We start from the raw sequence: 27,877 nt of genomic DNA on the forward strand, positions 1-27,877 counted from the left end.
CATAAGGTAGTGGACCATGGCTTTTAAACAATATTTATGCATTTTATTTTTCATTCGGTACTTTGATATTATTGTTTGGAGGTTTTAAACATTTGTTGGGGATGATTGTTTTTTAATGGTATGTTTATCGTGCATTTTTAATATTTTATGAATTTATAATTTAGAAATTATTTTGTTGTTTAATAAATATTTTTAAACCTGTTTTTCATGTTATCAATGCATTAAGGTAAAGAATATCACAATTGAGTTTAAACTGCAATATACTTTCATATTACTAAATTTCTAAATCAGTTATGTAAAATAGTATTTGATGCAATCTATTATCTTTTTTACTATTAGTAAATATTCATACCATTATTAAAAGTATTAAGTACCTTTCACTAATTGTCAGACCATCAAGTTGCTAGATTGCTAGATTGTGAAGATTCAAACTTTGTTTACTTTTTGAAGTAGAACCTATATAAATCATCACCAAATATATTTAATATTCAATATGTTTAATATTTTTTTATCAACTATCATAGTAAATAATATATTACGTTTTTTACCTTTCAACTAACCATAACAATCACATGTCCATAACCAAATATTGCTTGTGTTTGTACATTTGAACCCTTCATCCATTTTTAAACCATTCTCGACACCCTTTACTACATTTCCTGCGAAATAATCAATAAAACAAATAAGATTATTTAGTTTAATAATGTTGGAATTGGATATTTGGATCACCTGATGCCACAAGAAGGAATAAATAAATAATTTTTTCTTATATTTGACTATAATTTATTGAGCATTTAAGTATATGTGAAGGTAAAGTTTGTGTATCATAAAGTTTTAAAGTTTATAAAACGACACATACTCTCTCTGTTGAGAAGTAGCACTGTTTTGAGCATGATAGAAAAAATCACTATCCTGAAATAAATAAAGCAACATTCTTTAGTCATAAAGGCTGAAATATATCCAAAAACCATGTCAAGAAATTAGACTAATAACGACACTTATAGTAGAGATGCACTAAAGGGTAAAATCGTCAAATTACAAAATAGGCATAATGACACAACTATGATTGTTTTAAAGCCTGAAATGTATCAGAAAACCATGCCTAGAAATTGAAACAATAATGGCACTTACAGTAGAGATGCACTAAAGGGTAAATCGTCAAATTACAAAATAGGCATAATCACACAACTATGATTGTATGTACGAATACACATAATTTTGTAAATTTCATTCTGAAAATTAGAAAAATGCAAACAGTATATATAAATTGTTTGTTATATGTAGAGATGCACTAAAGGGTAAAATCGTCAAATTTCAAAATTATTGGAGGTTCTCAGCCATCTCTTCTATTGTTTGAATTTCTCTTTTGTTATGACTAATATCCGCTAATATATTGGTAAGAAAAATTCAAATATTTGGTGTTTGGATGTGGTTAAAGACATTCTTGGAATGAAAAAATATTACCCATCCAAACTGTTCCAGTTGAGACAAAAAGCCCTTCTTCCTTAAAAACAGGAAGAGACTCACCAGTAAGCATAGACTCATCCACAACACTTCTTCCAACAATAACTTTCCCCTGAACACAAGAATGTGGCATCCCATCCAAGCTTAGTGTTAAGAAGTGAGATCTAGAAGATGGAGAATGTATTAGTAGTATAAAACATGTAATGACGTGATGAAAAATTGATAAAAATATGGTGTCTATGAATGAGAAGCTTACAACACTTATCATAAAAGCAACAACGGATCCAAATCCAACAAGTGAGTTCATATTTGGAGAGCCCTTAAAGAATGCCTTTGGACCATCATAAAGCAAACCTGAGAAAACTTTCATTGGATATAAATCATATGATCAAATGGATTATTGACAGAATGTCAAAATTATTTCTTCAGGTATGAATTAAAATTTAAAACCAACCTCTACTGTATCCCAACAAAGCACCAATAGCTAAACTGCATTTGAAATAGGAATTTTGAAAGAATATTCTTGGAATGGGATGTCATCTCTTCTATTGTTGTAATTTCTCTTTTGTTATGATGAATATCCGCTAATATATAGGTAAGAAAAATTCAATTTGTTGGTGTTTGGGTGTGGTTTTAACTTTAATATTAAACTTATTTCTTAGATGTAATTGATGATATAGAGATCATATGTATTATACCTAAAATTGAAACCCTAAATATACAATTATACAAATGTCATATAATTTGGAAGGTATATCAACTACAGTAACTGTTTTATTTACTCATATATTATCCCGTGATTTATTGTGCACCAAATTATGTATAAATTTTCGCAAATTCAAAATTCAAATATTTAAACAAATACAAAAAAATTTCAAATTTCGAACCAAAAGCATATCTACCTGATTGTGTTTCCGCTCTTAAAGAATTTCAAGGCATTCCTTTCAACAACTTCAGTTTTCGCTAACATCTTCAAATACAACATTTCTGGAGAAATAAAATCAGATAAGATTTCTTTGATAAAATGTATTTTCTCTTACAAAAACTAAGATTAACAATCAATTGATCTTCTCTCACCTCTGATCGTGATTTCTTCAACCGCCAAAGCTGCGTTTTTTAAGTCTCTGAGTTCGACATCGACTATTACTGGATGTAAGCTTCTCTTCACTTCAAATTTCTAATCGGTTGTGTAGTAGTATATTTCTTTATCGATTTAGATGGAGAATCTTTGACACCGTTTGAGATTTTCATCGATGGTTCTGGAGATATGTATGTAATCGATTCTAGGTCTGGTTTGTTTTACATCGTTTCTTTTACAGACAAAGGGGAAAGGGGGAAATATTGGGATGCCGACAAATGTCAAGTGAAAATAATTTTTTTGATAACAATGTTAAGTGAAAAAAAATTATAGGTCGTATCTATTAATTTGCTTGTATTTATAGATATTATTATACAATATTAACTATTATTATTAATTTATACATAAAAAATGTCTTAATTTATAAATCAAACATCTTTATTTATATATATATATATATATATATATATATATATATATATATATATATATATATATATATAAAACTCATTACCCGTTATGATTTACAACTACCATTTGTTTGTTTGCTATTTTATTATTAATCAATTATTTAATTGAAGTTTATACGTATTACATAAGTTACTAATCATCTGTAATGGGTATTTTCAAATTATTAATTTTTTTAGCGATATTTTTTTATTATATATGAAACAAGAACATGGATGCCACATATGCCAAAGAAAGAAGAAAAAAAAGAAAGTTATACTTGGATAATAAGAAATTAAATTATACTACGGAATCATCTCAACATATACCTATTACATATACCTATTGCACATGTTATTCCTTTTAGCGAATATGATAATTTCTTACTTTGTTTTACATATGTAATATATTTTATTTATTTATTTTTAATGTGCTCTTCATAATTATTTTAAAAATAAATAAACGTTTATAAAATATAATATATTGAACTTTATATAACTAAACGTCGCTAAATTATTTACTATTATTTTACAGGTTCAATTAACACTACATATTTTACCAACGCTAAAGAGAGGAGAAAAATTTGAAAGTTATATTTGGATAATAAAAAATCCAAAATAACTTCTAATACATCTACGCATCAAAAATCTTCTATTACACGTGTTTCTAACATGTCGAATAACGGTATTCTTATTCATTCTTTTTACAATTATTTTTTAACTATATAAAATATATCGAAATTTTGTATTATTAATTTTATTCTCTTTTTAAAAATTAATTTTATTTTTTTTATTACTAATTATTTTTTTCTCATTACATAACAGATGTCTATAATTGTCGTCGTCATTTAGTATCTATAGATAACTACAGAAACGTTACATCAGATAAGGAAAACGAAAAGTCGGTCAAATCATTTGTATATCAACATACAACTATTCATTCTCCTTCTACAAATATATATGTTAGAACTTCCTTATCTAACATTTCAAATGGTACGCATTTGTTTATAGACAAATTCTAAAACATATGTTTCGTATTTATATAATTTATAAAAATTCCAAACATTATAACTAATATTTTTATTTTATCAGGAAATTATATTTTTAATAATAACATTCAAACACCGCTATCTATTAACAATGATAATTCGGTGTTTAATATTGGCATGACATCCACCGGTCGTTCAACCATCATTCAAAAATCATCATCAATCAAGTTACCAAGAGGAAAACATCAATTAAAAAGGAAGGTTACACATATATGTGCTATACCTATGTTTGACTTGACATTAGATGAAGATATTAATGATGCCCATATTGTTGAAGATGTTTTCCGCGGTACTTCGATAGGTGATCATAATTATATAAAATTTAATATTATTTATTTTTTATTCTTTATTTATATTCATGAATTTTTATTATTTATGGAATTCAACAGATTACTTGGATCATGGAGACCAGATTGTTATATGCCAGATGTGTCATGCAAAACTATAGACAGATGAATCGGTTAGAAAAAAACAAAAAAGGAATACATCTTATTCCATATGTTGTGGTTACGGCAAAGTTGAGCTACCACCTTTAAAAGAAGCACCGTTATCTTACAAAAATCTTTACCGTTCCGTAGATTCTAAAAACAAATACTTCATGATAAACATTCGACGTTACAATTCAATGTTTTCATTTACATCAATGGGAGGCAAAGTTGATTCATCTATCAACACAAACAACGCACCATACATATTCAGACTTAGCGGTCAAAATTATCATAGTATGGGAAGCCTTCTACCTACATGTGGATCAAGACCAAAATTCAGTCAGTTATACATATATGATACGGAGAACGAGATTTCAAATAGATCGACAAGTATTGGGTATATTTTTACAATTAACTTCAATAAATATTTTCACTTCATTTAATTTTATTTACTAACAATAATTTTTTTTTAATAATATTTTCAGTGGATCAACAAACGCTTCTACATCAAGTTCAAGACCATATGATCTCCCGATTATAGAATTTTTGAAGGTTATGTTAGATTCAAACAATGCGTTGGTGAAGTCTTATCGGATGCTAAGAGACAGTCTTCATGAAAACCCTGACTCTAATTTGAAGTTAAGACTAATCGGAAAAAGAGAACAAGATGGAAGGACGTATAACTTACCAACTTCTTCTGAGGTAGCCGCTTTAATTGTTGGTGACATTCATGATTCAATTGAAAAAAGAGATATCATTGTTGAAACCTCATCGGGATTACTAAAGCGTATCAGTGAATTACATCCTTCTTACCTTTCTCTACAGTATCCATTACTATTTCCATATGGCGATGACGGTTACAGACTTTGACATCCTTCATAGAGGTATTACAAATTCAAGTAACAGCAAGCGCCCGACATGTACGATGAGAGAATTTTTCGCTTATAGAATTCAAGATAGAGATCAATCATTCTCACTAATTCTTAATGCAAAAAGGTTGTTCCAACAATTTTTAGTTGATGGTTATACCATGATTGAAAGTGAGCGATTATTTTTCATACGTAAGCGACAAAAAATTCTTAGATGTGAGACTTATGAGAATCTGCGTGATCACCAAGCACATGGGAGTACAGATATTTCAAACGTTGGGCAACGTGTGATCTTACCTTCTTCATTTACCGGTGGTGCACGTTATATGACGCAAAACTATTTGGATGCCATGTCGCTATGTAAATGGTTTGGATATCCAGTTTTTCATAACCTTTACGTGTAATCCCAAATGGCCAGAAGTTCAAAGGTTTCTTAAGGACACTCCACTTCATCCAGAAGATAGACCGGATATATTATGTAGGTTATTTAAGATTAAGTTGGATGCATTTATTAAAGATTTAAGGGAAAATGAAGTTTTTGGCAAGGTTCAAGCAGGTATTTACAATTATACTTATATATATATATATATATATATATATATATATATATATATATATATATATATATTCTTTAGTTTCTAACTTGTATCATATTTTTTGTATTTTTATATGTAGTGGTTTACACAATTGAATTTCAAAAAAGAGGTTTGCATCATAGTCATATATGCCTGTTTATGCATTCTGACTGCAAGCTTCCTACAGTTGAATATATCGATCCACTTATTTCTGCTGAGATTCCAAATATTGATGAAGATCGAGAATTATATTCACTTGTCAAGGAGTTCATGATTCACGGTCCATGTGGAGCTGAAAATTTCAATTGCCAATGCATGGTAGACGGAAAGTGTTCTAAAAACTTTCCAAAGCAATTCTGTAATCATACTTCAGTTGATCCAGATGGGTTTCCCTTATATAGGAGAAGAAATGATGGAAATTTTGTTGAAAAATCTGGTGTTCAGTTAGATAACAGAAACGTTGTTCCATACAACAAATATCTGTTAAAACGATACCAGGCACACATCAATGTTGAATGATGCAATCAAGGATCTTCTATAAAATATTTATTTAAATATATAAACAAGGGTTCTGATAGAGCGACTTTTGCTATGGTGCAAAGCAATAATGATTCTGATAAGAACGATGCATTGGATGAAATCAAAGAATACTATGATTGTAGATATATATCTGCATGTGAAGCATCGTGGTGGATTTTTAAATATGATGTTCATTATAGGCATCCTGCTGTGATTAGACTACCATTTCATTTGCCTGGTCAACAACAAGTTGTATATGAGTCAGACGATGATATTGAAGATGTCCTTGATCGGCCTTCAGTTGCTTCTTCAATGTTCATATCTTGGATGAAGTGTAATGAGATCAATAAAGAAGCACGAAAGCTTACATATGTTGAATTTCCTACCAAGTTTGTTTGGAAACCTAAACTTCAAAGTTGGCAGCCAAGGATAGTTGGATATTCTATTGGTAGAATTCACTCCGTTTCACCTTAGCTTGGCGAAGCATATTTTCTAAGAATTCTTTTAAATAAAGTGAAAGGTCCAAAATCTTTCGAAGAAATTCGCACAATCAATGGTGAAATATGTTCTTCTTTTAAAGATGCATGCTATAATCTGGGTCTTTTGGATGATGACAAAGAATACATTGAAGCAATTAAGGAAGCAAGTCTTTCTGGATCTGGTTTTTATCTACGTTTCTTATTTGCTACGATGTTATTGTCCAACAGTTTGTCTAAACCAGAGATTGTATGGGAAGACACATGGGAATACTTGTCAGATGGAATTCTTTATACTCAACAAAAGAGATTAAAGTCTCCAGGTATTGTATGTTTATTACATTATTATTAAAATTGTATCATATAAATTTCCAGTATGCACTCAATTACATTTTATGTCCCACTTAATCTCTTTTTTAGTATGTTGTAAGTAATATAGTATTGTTCATACAGGTTTATCACTAAATGAAGATCAAATTAAAAACTTGACTTTGTTTGAGATAGAACAAATTTTACTCCGAAACAATTCCAGTCTCAAGGACTATAGAAGGATGCCTTACCCAGATGCTGATTTGGTTCATCTTCAAACAATCGTTTGATAGCCGAGGAGCTAGATTATGACATACCAAATTTGAAGAATGAGTTTGATCGCCTCTTTGTTTCATTAACCAACGAGCAACGCAACATTTTTCTTGATATAATGGCTAAGGTTAAAAATAATAAGGGAGGTGCATTCTTTATTTATGGTTATGGTGGAACGGGTAAGACATTTCTATGGAAGACAATTTCTGCAGCAATTAGATCCCAAGGAGAGATTGTTTTAAACGTTGCTTTAAGTGGGATTGCTTCATTATTATTGACTGGAGGCAGGACATCACACTCTCGGTTTATAATTCCCATAAATCTTACCGAGGATTCTTTTTGTAGAATAAATCCAAAGAGTGACCTTGCGAGTTTAATAAGAAAAGCCTCATTGAGCATTTGGGATGAAGCACCCATGGTACACAAGCATGCATTTGAAGCTTTAGATCGAACTTTGAAGGATATATTAAGATTTGTTGATCATAGAAACTCAATATATTCCTTTCGGAGGGAAAGTGGTTGTTTTTGGAGGTGATTTCAGACAAATTCTACCTGTTGTTCCGGGTGGCAGTAGACAAACCATTGTTAATGCTTCTTTAAGTTCTTCGTATTTATGGCAACAATGCAAAGTTCATAAATTAACAAAAAACATGAGGTTAACTGTTGGAAGCGATTTATCTGTTGTTCAGCGAATAACGGGTTTTTCAAACTGGCTTTTGGACATAGGAGAATGTAATCTTGGTGGTCCGAATGATGGTGAAGCAATTGTTGATATTCCAGAAGACATTCTCATTAATGATCCATGTGATCCTATTGGTTCATTAATCAATTTTGTATATCCTTCTATTCTTGAAAACCTCAACATTGCAGGTTATTTTCAAGAAAGAGCAATACTTGCTCCCAAGAATGAAGTTGTCCAAGAAATAAATGATCGGTTGCTAAAATTGATTCCAGGAGAGCAAAAAGAATATTTAAGTTCAGATAGTCTTTGCCAATCTGAGTTTGTCCATGATCAGTTTGATGCAAATTTATACTAACCTGATGTTTTAAATGGCCTTAAAATCTCAGGTATGCCAAACCATAATCTCATTTTAAAAGTCAGTGTTCCAGTTATGTTATTGAGAAACATTGATCAGAAAAATGGCTTATGCAATGGCACTAGACTATAGGTCATATCTTTGGGCAAACAAGTTATCGAGGCAGTTATCATATCTGGAAGTAATATTGGAAACTGGACTTTCATTCCAAGAATGTCTTTAACTCCTACTGAAAACAAGATCCCGTTCAAATTCCAAAGAAGACAATTTCCATTGGCTGTATGTTTTGCAATGACAATTAACAAGAGTCAAGGACAGTCTTTATCTAAGGTTGGATTGTTTCTCAAGAATCCTGTTTTTACACATGGCCAATTGTATGTTGCTTTATCTAGAGTTCAAAGTAGAGAGGGATTAAAATTGTTAATTTTAGATAACCATGGTAGACTATCAAATAAAACATTAAATGTCGTGTATAAAGAAGTTTTTAGAAATTTATAAAAACTTTGTACAACTTTATTATTTATATCAATTTATGTTTATGTTTTATTTAAATTTATAATGCATTATACAAAATGATAACTTTCTAACATATCTACAAATACAAATTGTTGTTTTGATATTCAAACCATTATAATTTCTTAATCTCAACCAATCATTATATCACTATGAAATTTTAGACAAAACATTGCTCAGTGATTAAGTTATAAGTTAATTGAATTATTTTTAAATTTCTTTCTCGTGGTGTCCACGGGTTATAACCTAATGTTAACACTAATAAATAATAATGAACTTTCACAAATCTTTCATTTTAGTCACTGCATCTAACTAACAAATGAATTTCAGTTTAGAGGATTGATTTAAGAAATGCACCCATGATTTCTTGTAGCTGAATTTGAGTGAATGCTAAGACCTATTAAGATATGTGGGAATGGTCTATGAGACTATAGTTGATTTCTGGAGGGCAATACAAATTCAAAATGTTAGCACATATCTTTCCTCTAGTAGATTGATTAATTTTTTTATGACATCTCAACAAAAATATAGTAATAACAGGTAATAAGAACAGAGTAAATGCATGAAATTAGAGAAAAAGAAGGAGACAGAGTAAAGAAAGAACCAGGAAAATAGAAATGGAGAAGAAGACCACTGAATAAGAGCATTATAAATCGTACGACTCAATCCAAAATCGTAAGAATAAAAAAATCAAAGAAATTATATATATATATATATATATATATATATATATATATATATATATATATATATATATATATATATATAATATTTTTGAATAAGTAAATCATTATCTTCCAAAAAATTGGGATCCTAAGATATCAACTTGGAGATTTTCAGTTATTCATCTGAAAAAAAAAAAAAAAGATATTAGGTATATTGATTTAAAATTTCAAATTAATTAACTTGCTTATTTAATGAGTTTTAAAATTCAAACCGTTATCTAAATTGATTCATTTTACGTGGGATATACTGAGAAATAAATTATGAATAATATTGACTTTAATTTTGACTCACATATATTTTGTTGATTTAATGGGATTAGATTAAATGTTGTCTGTTAATAACCGAGTTATTGATATGCTTATTTAATGAGTTTTTTCAAAAGAAAAAAAAAAAAAAAAAAAACTAAACGGGTTTGAAATTTGAAGCCAAAAGCTATAAATAAGGGAGTTCAATTAGAAACAATGTTAATTATAAAATCTGATATCTCGTATATAAATAGAATGATATGCTTCAATTGATAACATAATTGGCTAATTTAAAAATTCTATAATTAAATGTAATTGTGTTTGATTTTTATTTGGGGAAGATGATGTTAGCAATTTGATCTAACGGTGGAAAACATATGATTGAAATACAATCAAAGGTCCTGCTTGCTTCATTGGTGAATTAAAGGTTCTTTTGTAATAATATTTAGATATGAATGAATCTAATATGCTTAAAGTAGATTGATTAATTTTTTTCATAACCTCTCAACAGGAATACAATAATAACATGTAATAAGAAGAGAGAGTAAATGCAAGAAATTGGAGAATGAGAAGGAGAACAAAGTAAAGAAGGAACCTAAAAAAAAGAGTTAAAGAAGAACACTGTAAATTGTAGGACTCATTCCAAAATCGTAAGAATAACAACTTCAATGTAATCGTATATATAGGGCGTTTTTGAATAATCAAATCATTATCTTCTAAAAAAATGGGATCCTAAGATATCATCTTGGAGATTTTCGGCTATTAATCTAGAAAAAAAATCAATTATATTGATTTAAATTTACAAATTAATTGACTTGCTTATTTTATGATTTTTAAAATTCAAATCATTATCTTAAATCGATTCATTTATGTGGGATATTCTGTGAGATAAATTATGAATGATAGTGACTTTAATTTGACTCTAAAATATTTTGCAGATTTAATTGGATTAGATTAGATTTTATAGGTTAATAACCAAATTAATGATATGCTAATTTAAAGAGTTATTTAAAAAAACGGATTTAAATTTTAAAGCCAAAAGCTATAAATAAGGGAGTTAAATTAGAAACAATATTAATTATAGAAATTGATATCTTCTATATAAATAGAATGATATGTTTCCATTATAACATAATTGTTGAATTTAAAGATTATATAATTAAATGTAATTGTGTTTGAATTCTATTTGGTAAAGATGATGTCATCAATTTGATATAATGGTGGAAAACATATGATTGAAATCCAATCAATGACCCTGATTGCTTCATTGGTGAATTAAAGATTCTATTTTAATAATATTTAGAGATTATGCTTCTTTTAACATTTTCAAGTTTTTGAGCGTTGAAGTATTAATTAGAAATAAGCATAGGCGGACACCCGTCTCATTTGGCGAGAACTGGAATCGGAACCGGAACCGACGATTCCTAAAATGTTAGAACCGAAACCGGAATCGCTCTAGGCGGTTCTTAAACTTTTGGAACCAGTCCCTGAACCGTCGGTTCCGGTTCCGGAAACGGGTAACCCGGTTATATTAACTTTGTTACTTTTATCGATAAAACCGCAACTTAGTTCGATCCAAATCGAATCAATTCGGATCAAAGAGGGATAGAATCGGACCAGTACATTTTAAGTCGGTCTAAGTAACACACACACACACATTTTAACTCTCTCTCTCTCTCTCTCTCTCTCTCTCACACACACACACACACACACACACATATATATATATATATATGAACGGTTTCGGCGGATAGCGGTTCCGAAAAAATGAGAATTGGCACCGGCACCGCTTAAGGCGGTTCCTTAACTTTAGGAACCAGAATCGGAACCGCTTAAGGCAGTTCCAGTTCCAGTTCCAGCAGTTCTGAGGCGGTTCCGGTTTCAAAAACGGGTACTCGGTTCCGATGTTCTTCCCTAGTGTTTATTGTAATCTACTAATATTGGATACGTAAAGAAAATTCTTTATTTGGTTGAGAAATATATCCGGTTATTTCAGTAAATATAAAATGGAAACTAGCGTTTTAAATATATGTTTGGCATTAAATTTAGACTTACACAGAAACTCTATTATACATAAATATTGACAAAATTACATAAATGGTCCTCATGGTTGATAAAATCGATCAATCATGGTCCTTATGACGAATTCTTTACACATATGGTCCCCGCGGTTTCAAAAACTTGCAAACGCGGTCCTTTTGACTAACGGTTTTAACTTTTTCAGTTAAGTCCTATGTGAAATGACATATTTGCCCTTCATGCATAAGGACGCTTTATGTAACATATTTCTACCACAGGGACCATTTATGTAATTTTCTCTTTTATTTATTATTTTTTATTATATATTTAAGTATTTAGATTTGTTTAAATATACTGTTTAATATATATATATATATATATATATATATATATATATATATATATATATATATATATATATATATATATATATATATATATATGCTAAGATTTTTTAACGGTTTGCTCAAATTATTTTTTCTAATCATTATGACATTTTCTTCAAGTAAATTTATTAATGTTTTTTATTTTGACGTTTTATTCGAATATTATTTATTTATTTATTAGTATGTTTATATTTGTTAAAGGATTTCACGATTATTGTAATTATAATTTGTAACTTAATTCACTTTCAATTATGTTTTCATTTTTTTTCTTTTATCAGGTTATATAATTATTATTTTTTTAATTCAAATATTTAACTATATAAGGTTGTATAATTATTATTTTTGTAAACTAATTTATTAACATTTTTTATAAAAAAGTGTAATATGTTTGTTAAACGTGAATATCATTAATATAGATTTGGTAAACATAGGCTACGCTGAGACCGTCTCACAACATTGCCGAGAACGACCGGGTTATTTCACATTGGATTTAATTGTAATTATTTCGAGTTATTTTTTTTTTAGCAGTGTTGTAAAAAATCACAACTAGATCCCGATTAATCTCAGATTAATCCCTAAGCGCAACCTGACCGTTTAGAGGCCCTTGCGTTGTGATTTTTTACAACACTGCTAAAAAGAAAAAATATCGAAATAATTAGATTTAAATCCAATGTGAAATGACCTGGTCGTTCTCAACAATGTGTGAGACGGTTTCAGCTTTGCATATGTCTACCTAATCTATATTAATCATATTCACGTTTAACAAACATTTTAAACTTTTTTTATAAAAAAAATGTTAATACATTAGTTTACAAAAAGAATAATTATACAATCTTATATAGTTGAAAAATGTATTCGAACATAACGTCAAATAAATAAATAATATTTGAATAAAACGTCAAAATAAAAAACATTAATAAATTTACTTGAAGAAAATGTCAAAAAGATTAGAAAAAATAATTTGAGCATAACGTTAAAAAATGTTACTATATATATATATATATATATATATATATATATATATATATATATATATATATATATATATATATATATATATATATATATATAACGTCAAAATAAAAAAACATTAATAAATTTACTTGAAGAAAATGTCAAAAAGATTAGAAAAAATAATTTGAGCAAAACGTTAAAAAATGTTATCATATATATATATATATATATATATATATATATATATATATATATATATATATATATATATATATATATAACAATAAATTTAAACAAATCTAAATCGTTAAATATATAATTAAAATAAATAAAAATATAATAAATAATAAAGAAAATTACATAAATAGTCCCTGTGGTAGAAACATATTACATAAAGCGTCCTTATGCATGAAGGGCAAATATGTCATTTCACATAGGACATAACTGAAAAAGTTAACGCCGTTAGTCAAAAGGACCGTCTTTGCAAGATTTTGAAACCACAGGGACCATCTGTGTAAAGAATTCGTCATAAGGACCATAATTGGTCGATTTTGTCAACCATGAGGACCGTCTATGTAATTTTGTCATAAATATTTGTTTATTGTTTGTTTAAAATAGCTTAATAGAGATGTAGAAACTCTATTATACGTAAGTATTTGTTTCTTATTTGTTACTTTAAAATAGCTGAATAGGGGTAATTAAGCTCAGCTCCAACCGAATCAAAATATTCTGAAAACCAAATTCATAGATATTGAGAAACCGAGAACTAAACCGAATTGAAATATAGTTGATTACCAATTGGTTCGTGTTGATTCGGTTGCAATAACAAATATACATACAACATATTGGGTCTATTATACAAATATAAAAGTATTATGTACATTATATGTACATTAATAATATTAATATTCCCCCACAATTTATTGGGAGATCAAAAGAAACAAAGTATTACAGATATTTAGATTTGACGAATCAAAAGTTCTTAACCACAGAACATTCAAAAACTATCTTTGAATGAAACCATTAAAGGTATCAAATAAGGCATTATAAGGGGTTCCATTCAGACTTAAGCTCATGATTTTAATGTAGACGTTTAATCATGAAACCAAAATTTCAGATTTAATTCGTTTTTGGCCCTCTTATCCTATGGTAGCGATTAATTCAACCGAGGGCATGAGAAGTATTATTCTTATAATTTATAACTCTAAATTTATCGTGTTTTATGTGTTTGTTTACTTATTCATTTACTCTTTCAATGATATCGACTTAATTTTAAAGCAACCAATAATATAACAAATGATGGTCTTTTATAATGTCGAAAAATTATATGATGTGAATAGATGTTTTTGGATTTTTCGTGTTATATATTATCTTGTTTTTTTGTGTTAAGCAGTACTATCTTTGCTTAACCAACCAAAACTATACCTTTTTTATAATTGAGTAAATTACACCCATATTCCCTATGGTTTAAGGTAATTTGCATGTTTCGTCTCTATCTTATTTTTTTTAACTCGGAAGGTTCTTATTATTAGGTTTTTATTACGCGTTTGGTCCCTATCTTACCTAAAAATACTATTTTCCCCTTGATTTTTTAATTTATTTAAATACAAACCCCCACCCCACCCCACCATTTCACCTTACCTTATCTACTCTATTATTTTTTCCTATTTAAATAATAATCTTTTTAGGTAAAATATAGACCAAACGTGTAATAAAAACACACAGTAGAGACCTTTCAAGTTAATAACCAAACACGCAAATTACTCTAAACCATAGGAAATTCGTGTAATTTACTCTCTTTAGTTCTTTAAACCTATAATAATAATATTGCTTCAGTTGATTATTTTATTCAATAAAATATTTTTAATACAAATTATATAATTATAAACACTTCATAATTTAATAGTAATCACATCTTAGAGGCATCTGAGAAAGGAATTTAGGTTGTTCCTTAATTTGTGGGTCGTACTGAACCATTCCGTCGTGATGTCATCTCGTAGATTTGGTCGCCGGCCGGCCTTTCTCCCTCTTCTTTCTCTCACATTCATTCATTCTCTCCGCCGTTGTTATATTATATATATATATATATATATATATATATATATATATATATATATATATATATATATATATATATATATATATATATATATATATATATATATATATTTATGTTTATGTTTACATATATATGCTTAACGATCTTATAACAATTAACACAATCACACCATGGTTAAGTTCAAATTCTCTTTGTCATCTTTCCGACTATGTCGACCCAAAAACACTTCCCATTTCTTCTCCCCCATCAACCCTAAAGTTCTCGAGATCGCTTACCCTACCAGTACCATTCCCTCGCCACCTCCCACCACCCCTAGCAGCCACCAACAATCCCGCATATCCAAATCGAAAACCGCACCTCTCACCACCACCCCGGAGACACAGAACTCTCCTGTTTCTTTCACCAAAATCTCCGGTGATCGGAGAAGTAAACACAAGAAGACGAACAACATGGAGTGCTCTTCAGATGAAAGTGGTTGGTTCAGTAACAGCGATAGAGAAACCGATAGCATGAGCATCAGCGTTGATTCATATAAGAAGGATCATGATGAGAGTGTGGTGTACGTTAAGAATACTGGTGGTGGGACGACGGAGAAGAAGATGAAGAAAGTGGAGGAGAAAAGGAAGTCGAGGATGATGAAGGAGAGCCTGACGGTGGTGAAGTGGTCGAAGGAGCCGTATGACGATTTCAAGAAGTCGATGTTGGAGATGATATTGGAGAAAAAGATGTTTGAAGCTAAGGATTTGGAACAGCTGTTGCAGTGCTTTTTATCTTTAAATTCCAAACATCATCATGCCGATATTATATCTGCATTTACGGAGATTTGGGAACTGTTGTTCCTTTGAGCATGCATGCCCTCCAATCCGTATTGAAGAAGGCATTGATACAAGCTTAATTAATTCTTTTATATGTACGTGTGTATATATATATATATATATATATATATATATATATATATATATATATATATATATATATATATATATATATATATATATATATATATATATGTACATGTAACGAAAATGAAAGTGTTATGCATACGAGTAATTAACACAAGGTATATATCCATATATATGCATATATACCCTGTGAACAAGCTCGGTAGTAGTGTTACAAAAAATATCATTCATTTTTTGTATTATATATAACCAATATATATATATATATATATATATATATATATATATATATATATATATATATATATATATATATATATATATATATATATATATATATATATATATATATATATATATATATATAAGGTTAGGTTCATTTGAGACCACCTATATTTTGTGAGACCGTGAGACGCATTTTTTTATTTTTTTATATTTTTTTATATTTTTTTTAGTTAATTAATGTTTTGAAAATAATATTTAAAAAAAGAATTTTTAGATTTTTCCATTTATTTTGCATTTTAAAATTATTTTTAGAATATGTACAGTGTAATATTCTATTTAGAATATTTCACGTATTTTAAAAAAAAAATAGAAATTTTTTTTATTTTATTTTTATTTTTTTTAGTTAATTCAAGTTCTGAAAATAATATTTAAAAAAAGAATTTTTAGATTTTTCCATTTATTTTGCATTTTAAAATTATTTTTTAGAATATGTCAGTGTAATATTCTATTTAGAATATTTCACGTATTTTTCAAAAAAAAAAACGGAATTTTTTTTTTTTTTATATTTTTTTAGTTAATTCAAGTTCCGAAAATAATATTTAAAAAAAGAATTTTTGGATTTTTCCATTTATTTTGCATTTTAAAATTATTTTTAGATTTGGTCTCACGGTCTCACAAAATTAGAATGGTGTCAAATGAACCTGAACCTATATATATATATATATATATATATATATATATATATATCCATTTAACTAATAGGATCCAATATATCCACAAAACTTCTATTTGAATTTTGAAGCGAAAGTCAAATCCAAAACACATAGCACAAGCAACACACTAAGCATCTGTCTATAACGGGACCAAAAGAAAGCAGAATGCCTCTGTCCCCGCCCTCGAAATCATTTGTTGCCCCCGCCCCGGTCCCGCCTAGTTTCCCTAGTTTATAGGCTTAAAATTCGATTTTTTTTTTCTAAAAAATGGATTTGTTTTAGGCTAAAAAAAATACTATTTTTAATAACTTTAAAAACTTAAAACCTAATCTTTTAGAAACTAAAAAATTAAAAATCCAACATTACTAATCCAACATTACAAAACGACAATTCCAATAATCTTGCAAGTATAAAATACGATAAATCCAACATTACAAATATAAAATACTTACATGTCCAAAAATATATTATCAATTCATTACATCTTCAATATCCATTAATCGGAAACGGGAAAGTGAAACTTAACCTAAATCTAAAATTAGAAAATCTATTTTGTATATGTATTTTATATTAAATATGTATTTTTTACATAAATATACAATTGGGGCCCCGCAGGAGTATTAGATGGAAATACCGACTCCCGATCCCGGTCCCAAAAATAAACGGGGTTTAATTCTACCCCCATCCCCGCTCCCACTCCCAGTTTTTTTTTTTTTTTTTTTTTTTTTTTTTTTTTTTTTTTTTTTTTTTTATAATTTAGTTCCGTACGGTATATATCGGGATCCCACGGAGGTTTTTGATATCCTAATCTAAATCAGTAAGTGATCATCTTCATAACGTATACCTAATATGTTATTTCACACCAAAATCAATAAAATAAATAGAAAATGGATCAGTTTCTGTAAATGATGGAAAGTACAAGGCTCTGCAATGTTTATTCTTTTTTTTTTGTATTTTATTATTATTATTTGTTTTCCTTTTGATATTTACGCGCGTAGTATCACAAATTCACATGCAATAGACATCTTTATATGTTTTAATTAAGGTTTAATATTCAGTAACTAATGACTAGCCACTTAACTAATTTTGTTTGTTTATAAGTGAAGTTTTCTTTTGTTTTGAGCACTTGACTAAATCATATGTCATGTTTTGATATTGTCGTTTACAATAGATCTTTAGTCTTTTTTTGGAACTATATATGTGGTTTTAGTTTGTTATATATTATACATTAACTAATGCTTACCTATCGGTGATTGAGCAAGATCCTCAATAGCTAGCTCGATCAACCATATATGAAAGTAAAAATCTCTCTTGTAATTAATTTGGTTTGTAATGGTTGTGTTGTTAAGCTTTATTCGGTTTGGATGAACAGGAAGGCTGGAACTTCAGATCTTTTAATTACTACATGATCAAGGGGTTTGCATTTCATAGCGTACAAGGTAACTAAAAGTGTTAATCTATTTTCTCAATTAATAACAGATGCAAAGGTATTAAATTGGGTAAATTTGTCTAATTGGCTATTGTTATAAAGAAGTCGAGCCTAATCATGTAATTATCAAGCTTAAATAAATGTTATGAACAAATTAATAACTACCTTTGTAGAGGAAGTTTAATAAATGTAACCTTGTGATCGAGAACATTGTATTGGTGGTTGAAAGCACATGGTTCGGCAGACGTATGTTTTTTCATGCACCAAACTGGCTTGGTATCACTCGAGGAGATATAACATAGGATCTTTATATGTTCATGTTAGTTAATTCAGGCCTTCTTTGGGACTCTTATCATTTTTTTTCTTTATCTTCGTGTTTATGTCTTTTTAGTTAATTATTACAAGCAACAACAAGGGGCCCCGTAATTCCATTGGAATGGGATGGAAGATAAATGTAGAAAATTATGTCTCCAGTGACGATTGTTTTATATAAAATAGTGCAACATGTATATACTTGAAATTTAAATGGAGCATACAAAAGGGAGGGTAGTTATTTAAAATTTGAGCAATAGAGCATATATAGGAATAAAGAAAATACATGCATATAAGTAAAAGAAATGGTAAAGCATACTATCTGAACGGCCCATATCAACCCGTCTCAAAGCTCACGTGAGAGGTTAATCGTGAAACACGAACAATATTTTAGGCGTACCACAGTGTGAACGTTGAACCTCATGTATGGAATTTCGCACCTCAAACCACTAGGCTCCCATCTACATGCATATAAGTAGGAATCACATATAAGTATTAAGTAGTAATCACATATGAACACTAGCTAGAACACATAAGCAAAAACATACAAGAGGTAAGCAAATATAATAAAAGGTAAACAAACAAATAAGACATGTATATGGATCCAGGCCGCTCCACATGCATGTTATTTAGCCTTTGTATCCTCTTATCTAAGGTCAGGTCGTCATAAAAGGCCAAACTTTTCAGGTCAAAATTCATATTATTTTCATAGTTCTTTCTAGATAATTCGCTTTTCCTCACGCATTCAATCGTCATCGACTCTACACGATGCATTACATCAAATTCACCTCAACATTATGTATTCTGCTACTTCCTCTTCCTTCCGCGTTCCTTATTACTCATCCAACATGCATATCAATACATTATAGTTGACTTAACAACCATGCTACAAAACGTATCATTAAATTTCAACAAGTCATTCTTGTCACATAAGACTTTTGAGGTCCCCCCGCCCCCCTCTAACCAACTAGCTTAATATGATGGTTAATGTCGACCTATATACCCCTATTTATGTATCATAGACCCTACATACTCAAAACCCTCCTTTAGTGTAAGGATTGATCTATTATTGTTGACATATACTCTTTCATCATTTTGCTCTATGCTAAATTTACATTAAATATACTCGGTTTTAACAGTGTTAATCAATAACAGCTTCTCTTATAACATCATCCTTAGAATGTTGAACCTAACATTCAACTTAGTCTTAGACCGGGACACTAGGGATGAATAGTTTGTCCCAAATTTTGATCTCGTACCAGTAACGTACTGGAACTAATACAGAACCGTACCGAATTTAAAAATATGGGATGATACTCAGTACTCCAAATACATGAAATTCGGGAATCGGTACCACCGGTAACGGTACCATTCCAGGTACCAGTACCGATGATGTTAATTCAGTTCGGTACTCGGGATTGACTTTCGATCGAATTCAGTTTTTAGGAAATCGGGAATGGTACGGGTCGGTACCGGTTCCGTCCGACGCTCATCCCTATCGGACACCAAATTATGTTATCAATAAAATTCATAGACCATGACACTCGTCCCCAAATCCCTCGAGAAATCTTGAACAATAACTGTCTCGGTTAATAAATATGGGCTAAGAGTCAAACCATGATAGAGTTGAATCCTAGTTTTAACAAAGTTGATCGATACGTAACTATTATTATAAAGGAAGAAATTTGGATCTTCACAGATTTTGGTTATCGATATGGAAATGACATATAATAGTATACCCGAGGAGTTGGATCCTAATCTCTTCCTCTCCTTTAAAGATTAGGCTCTATCATGAATTTCTCTCTCTCTCTCTCTCTCCCTCTCTCTCTCTCTCTCTCTCTATATATATATATATATATATATATATATATATATATATATATATAGTGTTTACCTATATTTATGTATTAGGTGTCTAAGGAGGTGTATTCCCTTAATTGTCGACCTTCCAGGAATGAAATCAAATTGGTTTTCTAAAATGGTCATGATCCAACAAAACCTAATTTTTTGAAAACTCTCACATTGTTTCATAGTATGACTAAGTAAATTATTACATCTATAGTTGTCAAAACTTTAGGCATTACCCTTGTTCTTATAAACCGGGATCATAGTTGTAACATTCGGGATCCTAGGTATAATTTATTATAAGTTATTATGAGTTTTTTAAGGACTGTATTGGCCATAATGTGGGAAGGGTGTCCCCGTGATGTGGCATGGCCAAGAATGATCACGTGTGCATTTTGTGCCTCACGACATGGTATCTTGCTCGTCAAATCATGGCGACAGTATGAGGGCAAAACCCTATTTTTTTGGGATTTATGCCCTATATAAGGAAAGTGTGGGCTAGGTGTAACGCCCATTAAATTCAAGTCAATTTAAACTTTTTAAATCATTTGAAGCCATTCAATTATTACGATTTGTTTTCAAAATAGTTTATACATCAGAGTTCTCAGAAATCATAATCATCAATCGAGGAAGTCTACTGTAACACCCAAAGTTTGGAAAGCCAAGAAAAGAAAGAAAACCCTAATTTTAAGGGGAGACTCGGTGAGTCCAAGGAGGGAATCGGTGAGTCCGAGCGGGATCCGGGTCGAGGAGTAAGCGACCGACTCGGCGAGTCGGCCAAGGTGACTCGGCGAGTCTGGTCTGAATGAGAAAAACCCTAATCCCGGGAGTTGTATCCTATTTAAAGGGTGTTATGTCCCTCCCTCAGCCCCCATATCACCCTAGAGAACCTGTAAACCCTTGATTTCGTGAGGGCTTCCATCAATTGAGAGAAATAGCTTGGAGGAAGGAAACTTTGGGAAAGGAACTTGAAGAGCGAGAAGGTTGCTTCACAGGAGGAGGTGTAGATCCAAGATCAACTTCAGTTGTGTTCATCTTGGAGGTAACAAGCTGTCATTTTCCCCTCTTTGCACCTAGATCTATGTGTGTGTGTTTTGGGCATTCTTGGCTTAAGAGTAACCATTCGAGCTAGGGGTTTAGATCTGAGGTTGCTACCTCAAATCCATGCTTATTTTGGTCTAAAATCCCGTAAAGTATCAACTCTTGGTATATTGGTGGAGCATGGTTGTCATAAACCCTAGTTTATGATGTATTTTGCCTAGATCTCCTTCTCTACACGTAAAGTTTGCCACTTTACGTGAGGAATAGGCTTGGGAAGGGTAGATCTACAGTTTGGAGTCCATGCATGACTCAAAAGCCCTCTGCATGTAAAGGGATTTGAATGGACTCGGCGAGTCCTTTGAGTGGACTCGGCAAGTAGCATGATGGTGTGGAGCAACTCGACGAGTGGGATGAACAACTCGTCGAGTCAAATGAAGATTGTCTTGTACTCGGCGAGTCAGGTTGCGAAACCCCAAACCCTTCGAGTTGAGACTCGAATCAGTGAGTCAGGTGGAGACTCAGTGAGTTGGACAGGTCAGGACTCAGAAATCGGTAGACTCGGCGAGTCATGGACTGACTCGGCGAGTCGAGATGCGAATGGAAGGAATCTGAACATTTTGAACTCGGCGAGTCAGTAGGGTGACTCAGCGAGTAGGGTTGACCTGGAAGGTTGACTTTGACCAGGGTTGACTTGATTGTCCTTCGGGGGTCAGTTAGACTCAGTATTGCTTTGATATTGGTAGTTCGGGGAGCAAGGGGAGCAGGAGTTCAGTGAGTTGTCGGGCAGCAGCTAGTGAGATCATCAGCAAGTTCAGCCAGTGCAGGTGAGTTTCCCTTTGTGTGAATGGGTCTAAGGCCACAATGTCGGCCCATGTAGTTATGAATAGAAGACCTGGGGGTTAGCCCTAGGCACAGTATGTTAGTATGATATTCAGGACGACGTCCAGTAATAGCGGGCGGGTGCCCAAGGATTTGTTTATACGATAGTTTATACTTGTGGTCTGTGTGATACATGTATGTGCCTTGTAGGGAGGTTAGTGTGGGCGAGGTTCCGTATCTCACCAATAGCAGAGTGTGGATGGGGTTCCATATCTCATTAGAAGCAGAACAGGGGCGAGGCCCAAAATAGAACCGGAGTGAGAGTAGGTTGGGCCCGTACCTCACTACCATTAGGAGCATGTATGGGGTTCCATGACTCATCAGTAGCAGGACATGGGCGAGGCCCAGGATAGGTGAGGCCTCAGGACAGAACCAGTTGCATGTGTTTAGTTGTGTGATGTGTTATGCTTATGTGTTATTATTTGTTGGCGGGCGAGGCCCTATGACAGGCGAGGCCTAAGTAAAATAGATCTGTATCTGAGCGGGGCTTGAAGCCAGGCGGGGCCTGGAGCGGCGGGGCCGTTGTAGCGGGCGAGGCCCGAGGTAGGGGCGAGGCCCTAGGTAGAGGGCATGGCCCTAGGTGGGGAACTCACTAAGCTTCGTGCTTATGGTTTTTAGTTTTGGTTTCAGGTACTTCCGGTAGTGGAGGGAAGAGCTCGGGGTGATCGCACGGCACACACCATAGATTAGACTACCTGGGAATGTTTACTCTGATAATGAACATGTGTTTTGAAAATTTATACTCATATTATGTTTTGGAATGATGACTTTGCTTTAAGTAATGTTTTATTAAAAGAAATTTTGGTCTTAAATTTTGGGTCGTTACAAGTTGGTATCAGAGCCTTGGTTTGAGGGATTCGAACATGCCCTCGGGTGTGTCTGAACTCAAACTGAGGAATTGGTATGGGAGTTTTCAAAACGAAAAGACAGTTTTGTAAAAAGAGAGTCTCAAACGGTTTTAAAAAAGTAAAAAGAATTCCGAAAGAAAAGAACTTTGAAAAGAGAAAAGAGGTGTGGTGCATGCAATCAACCGAGCTCAAGTAAGTACCCCAAAATACCCATACAAGTCTATATTTTGATTACCAGTTAATAGAACAGCATGTTAGATTAGGACAGAGACTCTAGGGATGATGCCTTATGTGCCTATTATATGTGCTTTTGATCTGCATGATAGTGCTGAATAGATAGTAGTCGGATAGCATGTTTAGGTTATGCCTAAGTTTATGAGTTGTGTTGCATGCTAGTTCGGATTCTTGCTATGTGGATATGATTGCTTGGGTATGTTATGGTTAGAATTTCCCTTTGTCTGAATGTTGCTTGCTTTGTGCATGGTGGGATTCTGAGTGATGGGAGTTAGCCATTAGGTGGATACGGTACGTCACACGTGATCAGGGTTGAATAATCTCAGAGTGTTGGATTTGGTCCTATTGCACAGCTCTTGTTTGAGTCCAACCGTTGTAGGAACGAGTCCTCTACTTGAAGGATTATCTAAGCCTCATCACGTGTGATGGTATCCAGGTGATGGCTAATTGGCATCACAAGGAGACCTTCAGCAGCTGAGGGCTGGTTTGAGTTGATTCAGAGGTTTCCCTAGGGTAAGCCTAGGATGAGGTAGTGCTGGGAGCAGTAGTAGTAGAAAAGGGACCTGGTGGAGTCAAAGCAGTTCTTGAGGAAAGTACGGATAGATGTGGAAGGTAGTATGGGCCCATACTACTGAAAGCAGAGGATCCGTACTCGATTCGGGAAAGCCCGAGACAAGACCGGGAACCTGGTAGTGAGTATGCTTGGTCTCGCAGCAGTGAGGAGTATTCTGATAATGGTTATGTTATATGTTTCAGTATGGTGACATTGCGAGAGGGACCAGCGGGTGGATCAGGCGCTGGAGAGGGATTGGGCTCGGGTTCGGGGGCCGAGCAGCTCGAGGAGCGGATGAGAGAGTTGATATCAGCCGAGGTTATGCATAGTATTCTAGCTCAGACTCCTGTGATCTTTGGCACGGTCAAGGAGGGTATATTGGAGATTTTGGATGAGAGGCTGGGAGCCTTCCGTACTGAGATGATGGCTTTGTTGGGAGCGCGTACCTTGACATTTCGGAAGTTTAGGGCTTGCGGGGCACCAGATTATCATGGGGATAGGGACCCCATAGCTAGCAGCAGATGGTTGGCTGATGTTGCCAACGCGTTCCGTACGATCCGGTGTCCTCAGGAGGACAAGGTCAGACTCGCTTCCTGTCTTCTGAAGGACAGAACGAGAGATTGGTAGGAAGAGATTGGTCATGCTTTTGGTGATGATGCCACGTTGGACGCGATGACTTGGAGCGATTTCTTAGCTAGGTTCAGGGCGGAGTTTTCGCCGATTATTGAGGTGCAGCAGTTGGCCTGGGAGTTTCAGGATTTGATGCAGACCACTGAGACTGTGGCGGAGATCACCGCTAAGTTCAGAAAGAGGGCCCTTCTTGTTCCGCAGTATGTTGCGCATGAGGAGATGAAGAAGGCCTGATATCACGAGATGCTGAGGGATGACAGAGAGTTCGTGAGCAGGTCCGATTGTAAGACGCTGGAAGATATGATTTCCCGGTCCAGGGAGAGGGAAATTGATTTGAGCAGATCCGGAAAAGGAAGCCGGATGAGGTTTAGGTAGCCGCGAGTTCGGGCAAAAGGCCCAAGGGATCGGATTCGAGATCGAGGGATTATCAGGATCACAATCGATGCGGAAAGTGTGGCAGGACGTACGGGGGCGCGTGCAGGAGCGGTAGTGGTGGTGAGTCTGGCTGCTTCAGGTGCGGTCGGACTGGTCATTTTAGCAGAGATTGTACTGTTACCATCACTCAGGGATCAGACTTGATATGTTTTCAGTGCAATCAGCGGGGCCACAAGAAGGCCCAGTGCCCTAGTTTGTTTTTAGCAGGACGGGTGATGACACCTGCCCCTGCAACCTTGAGGATCACAGACGGCCGTCAGAGCCGTGCGGAGGCGCCTGCGGTAGGAGGCAGGGCTTTTTAGGTGGCTACCTTGGAGACGCGAGCAGCGCCAGACGTTGCAGGTATGCAATTTCCGTTTTCAGTTCTTCTGTTTGTGCTTGATGTTATATAGTTAATGTTCTGCATCATTATCTGTATGAGCATTTCATTTGAGCGGTTTGATTGTGATCAAGTTATATGCCATCTGCATACCTTGGATATGTGGATAGTGGTTAAGGGATGAGTTCTATTGGAGAAGGTTACTTAGGGTGCAGTAACTGTAGCATGCCTTGGAGGGACTCGGTATGTCTCGCTAGTTCGGAGCCGTATAAGTTCTGGAATGGACAGGTTAGATCCCTAGTTTTGGTTAGCTTGGGATTCCTCAGCGGATTGATTATGGAATGGTAGCAAGGATTGGGACTTCTCTTTTTGAGCATCGAGGTGTAAGTAGGATCGAAGTGGGGGAGAATCCTCCGAGTGCAAGGGTAAGAGCGCGCAAATCCAGAACAAGTACGTGATTTCTGAGAAGGAAAAGAAGTACTTCAACGTTTGATGGATTGAGTAGTTCAGGGTTGGGAGTTTGAGAAACTCCCCATCAGTCCGTGCGTGTAAATGGTAATGGTGAGTATGTGGTTCGGATTTTGGTAAAGGGTCGCCTGTAGGACTCGTGTGAGTCGGAATGGAGATCTTGAGGTCAAATAGCATGGGATGCTTTCGTGTTAGCAGTCAGTGGCAGAAGCTGCATGTAGAGCATGGAAGAGTGGCGGGAGAGCCTCAGCTTTCTTCAGCAGCAGTCAGTGGTGGAAAGTGATGTAAGACTACGGGGCGGCCGTAGCATTCACTAGCAGTCAGTGGGGGGAAGTGTTGTCAGACTACGGGGTAGCCGTAGCATTCCGTAGTCGCTTCGTTGGCGGAGTCGGGGCGAGGCCCTTATCTCCTAGTAATCAGATAGGGATCGGGAATGGGTGAGAATGGTAAGGAGTAGCCTGTATAGCCCTTGAGGGGTGAGACCCTGGGAGAGGCTGCTCTAGGATATATTCGGGTGAGACCCGTGGGCGAGGCCCGTATGAAAATAGCAGTATAGGTGAGACCTAGAGTTGGGTTGCTCAGTAGTATGGTTGGTTGAGACCCGTGGGCGAGGCCTGTGAGTTTTAGCAGCACAGGTGGGACCTGGTAAGGATCTTAGTGTCTAGATAAGGGGACCGGGGATCCCAAGAAATTGTAGTGTCAGCATAGTAGAATAGATTGAGCAGCATATGTGGCGGAAGTTTCTTCGAATGTCGCTGGGAACGACTAGTGGTTGTGTTGAGTCAGCGATTGGTGAGAGCCGATAATGCAGATATTGATAGGTTGGTAGGGACCAGGGTGGTCTCAGTTCATCCGGAAGCCAGATATGGAATAGCATAATTTTCAGTCAGTAGCAGTGCGAGTATGCAGCGTATGGTAGGACTCAGTCAGTTGATCGTGGGGTGCACGACACCAAATGGTAGTAGAAAGAATGCCCAGGGGATACTGGCGACGATGACCCGTACTGGGAGTAGCGGGAGTAATAGATTTGGTGGAGACAGGGTCTTCACAGTGACAGAGGAGATAGGTGGTTATGGAGCATCGTCATGGGAAGGCAAGGAAATCGTGCAAGGAAAGAAGGGGTGAACCCCTATGGGGTCAGTGCAGTATTTGGAGATTACCAGAAAGATTGTCGGTTGAGAAATTGTGATTCCAGGATGTTCAGGGTCAGGATGCACCCGAGATTATTATCTGTAAGGACTGACATTAGTTTCAATGACTGAGCGGAAGGCCATCGAAGGTAGGCAGCTGGTGTTAAAACGAATGGTGGGGTATTGGAGGCACATCGCAGGCGGTGGATCGTAGCAAACTTCGAGGATGAAGTTTAGTTTAAGTGGGGGAGAGTTGCAACACCCAAAGTTTGGAAAGCCAAGAAAAGAAAGAAAACCCCAATTTTAAGGGGAGACTCAGCAAGTCCAAGGAGGGACTCGGTGAGTCCGAGAGGGATCCGGGTCGAGGAGTAAGCGACCGACTCGGCGAGTCGGCCAAGGTGACTCGGCGAGTCTAGTCTGAACAAGGAAAACCCTAATCCCGGGAGTTGTATCCTATTTAAAGGGTGTTATGTCCCTCCATCAACCCCC

General features: G+C 33.9%; 3 protein-coding genes and 1 long non-coding RNA gene across 5 annotated transcripts; 3 read left to right on the forward strand and 1 right to left on the reverse strand.

Annotated features, from left to right (window-relative positions):
• Positions 1-370: 370 nt before the first annotated feature.
• Positions 371-2,441, reverse strand: LOC145044983 (uncharacterized). 2 transcript variants are annotated; one of them, XR_013681743.1, is made up of 5 exons: positions 2,367-2,441; positions 1,528-1,628; positions 860-912; positions 549-659; positions 371-456 (listed from the first exon to the last, which is right to left on the reverse strand). It is a non-coding gene; the product is annotated as an uncharacterized LOC145044983 (long non-coding RNA). The 2 variants fall into 2 exon arrangements; XR_013681744.1 differs by having other exon boundaries at positions 1,465-1,628.
• A 2,239-nt stretch (positions 2,442-4,680) lies between these two features.
• Positions 4,681-5,335, forward strand: LOC145045274 (uncharacterized). The gene is made up of 2 exons (XM_078993611.1): positions 4,681-4,862; positions 4,951-5,335. Exons 1-2 carry the CDS (start codon positions 4,681-4,683, stop codon positions 5,333-5,335), a joined length of 567 nt encoding a protein of 188 aa, XP_078849737.1.
• A 2,269-nt stretch (positions 5,336-7,604) lies between these two features.
• On the forward strand, positions 7,605-8,523 carry LOC145045275 (uncharacterized). The gene is made up of 2 exons (XM_078993612.1): positions 7,605-7,857; positions 7,973-8,523. The coding sequence occupies exons 1-2, from the start codon at positions 7,605-7,607 to the stop codon at positions 8,521-8,523; spliced, it is 804 nt and encodes a 267-aa protein (XP_078849738.1).
• Positions 8,524-15,574: 7,051 nt separating this feature from the next.
• On the forward strand, positions 15,575-16,328 carry LOC144998560 (uncharacterized). Its single transcript, XM_078958305.1, has one exon. The coding sequence runs from the start codon at positions 15,596-15,598 to the stop codon at positions 16,268-16,270; it is 675 nt and encodes a 224-aa protein (XP_078814431.1). The 5' UTR covers positions 15,575-15,595; the 3' UTR covers positions 16,271-16,328.
• Positions 16,329-27,877: the final 11,549 nt, after the last annotated feature.

The sequence above is a fragment of the Lactuca saligna genome, chromosome 5, assembly GCF_052625555.1.
Source record: "Lactuca saligna cultivar CGN05327 chromosome 5, ASM5262555v1, whole genome shotgun sequence".
In the NCBI taxonomy this organism is placed as follows: Eukaryota; Viridiplantae; Streptophyta; class Magnoliopsida; order Asterales; family Asteraceae; genus Lactuca; species Lactuca saligna.

Bases quoted from the DNA above. Each gene is read 5' to 3' on its own strand.
- LOC145045274 (XM_078993611.1), top strand. From the start codon at position 4,681: ATGGGAGGCAAAGTTGATTCATCTATCAACACAAACAACGCACCATAC. The intron at 4,863-4,950 runs GTATATTTTTAC...TAATATTTTCAG, and splicing joins AATAGATCGACAAGTATTGG to TGGATCAACAAACGCTTCTA.
- LOC145045275 (XM_078993612.1), top strand. From the start codon at position 7,605: ATGGCTAAGGTTAAAAATAATAAGGGAGGTGCATTCTTTATTTATGGT. The intron at 7,858-7,972 runs GTTTAATAAGAA...TGTTGATCATAG, and splicing joins TCCAAAGAGTGACCTTGCGA to AAACTCAATATATTCCTTTC.
- LOC144998560 (XM_078958305.1), top strand. From the start codon at position 15,596: ATGGTTAAGTTCAAATTCTCTTTGTCATCTTTCCGACTATGTCGACCC.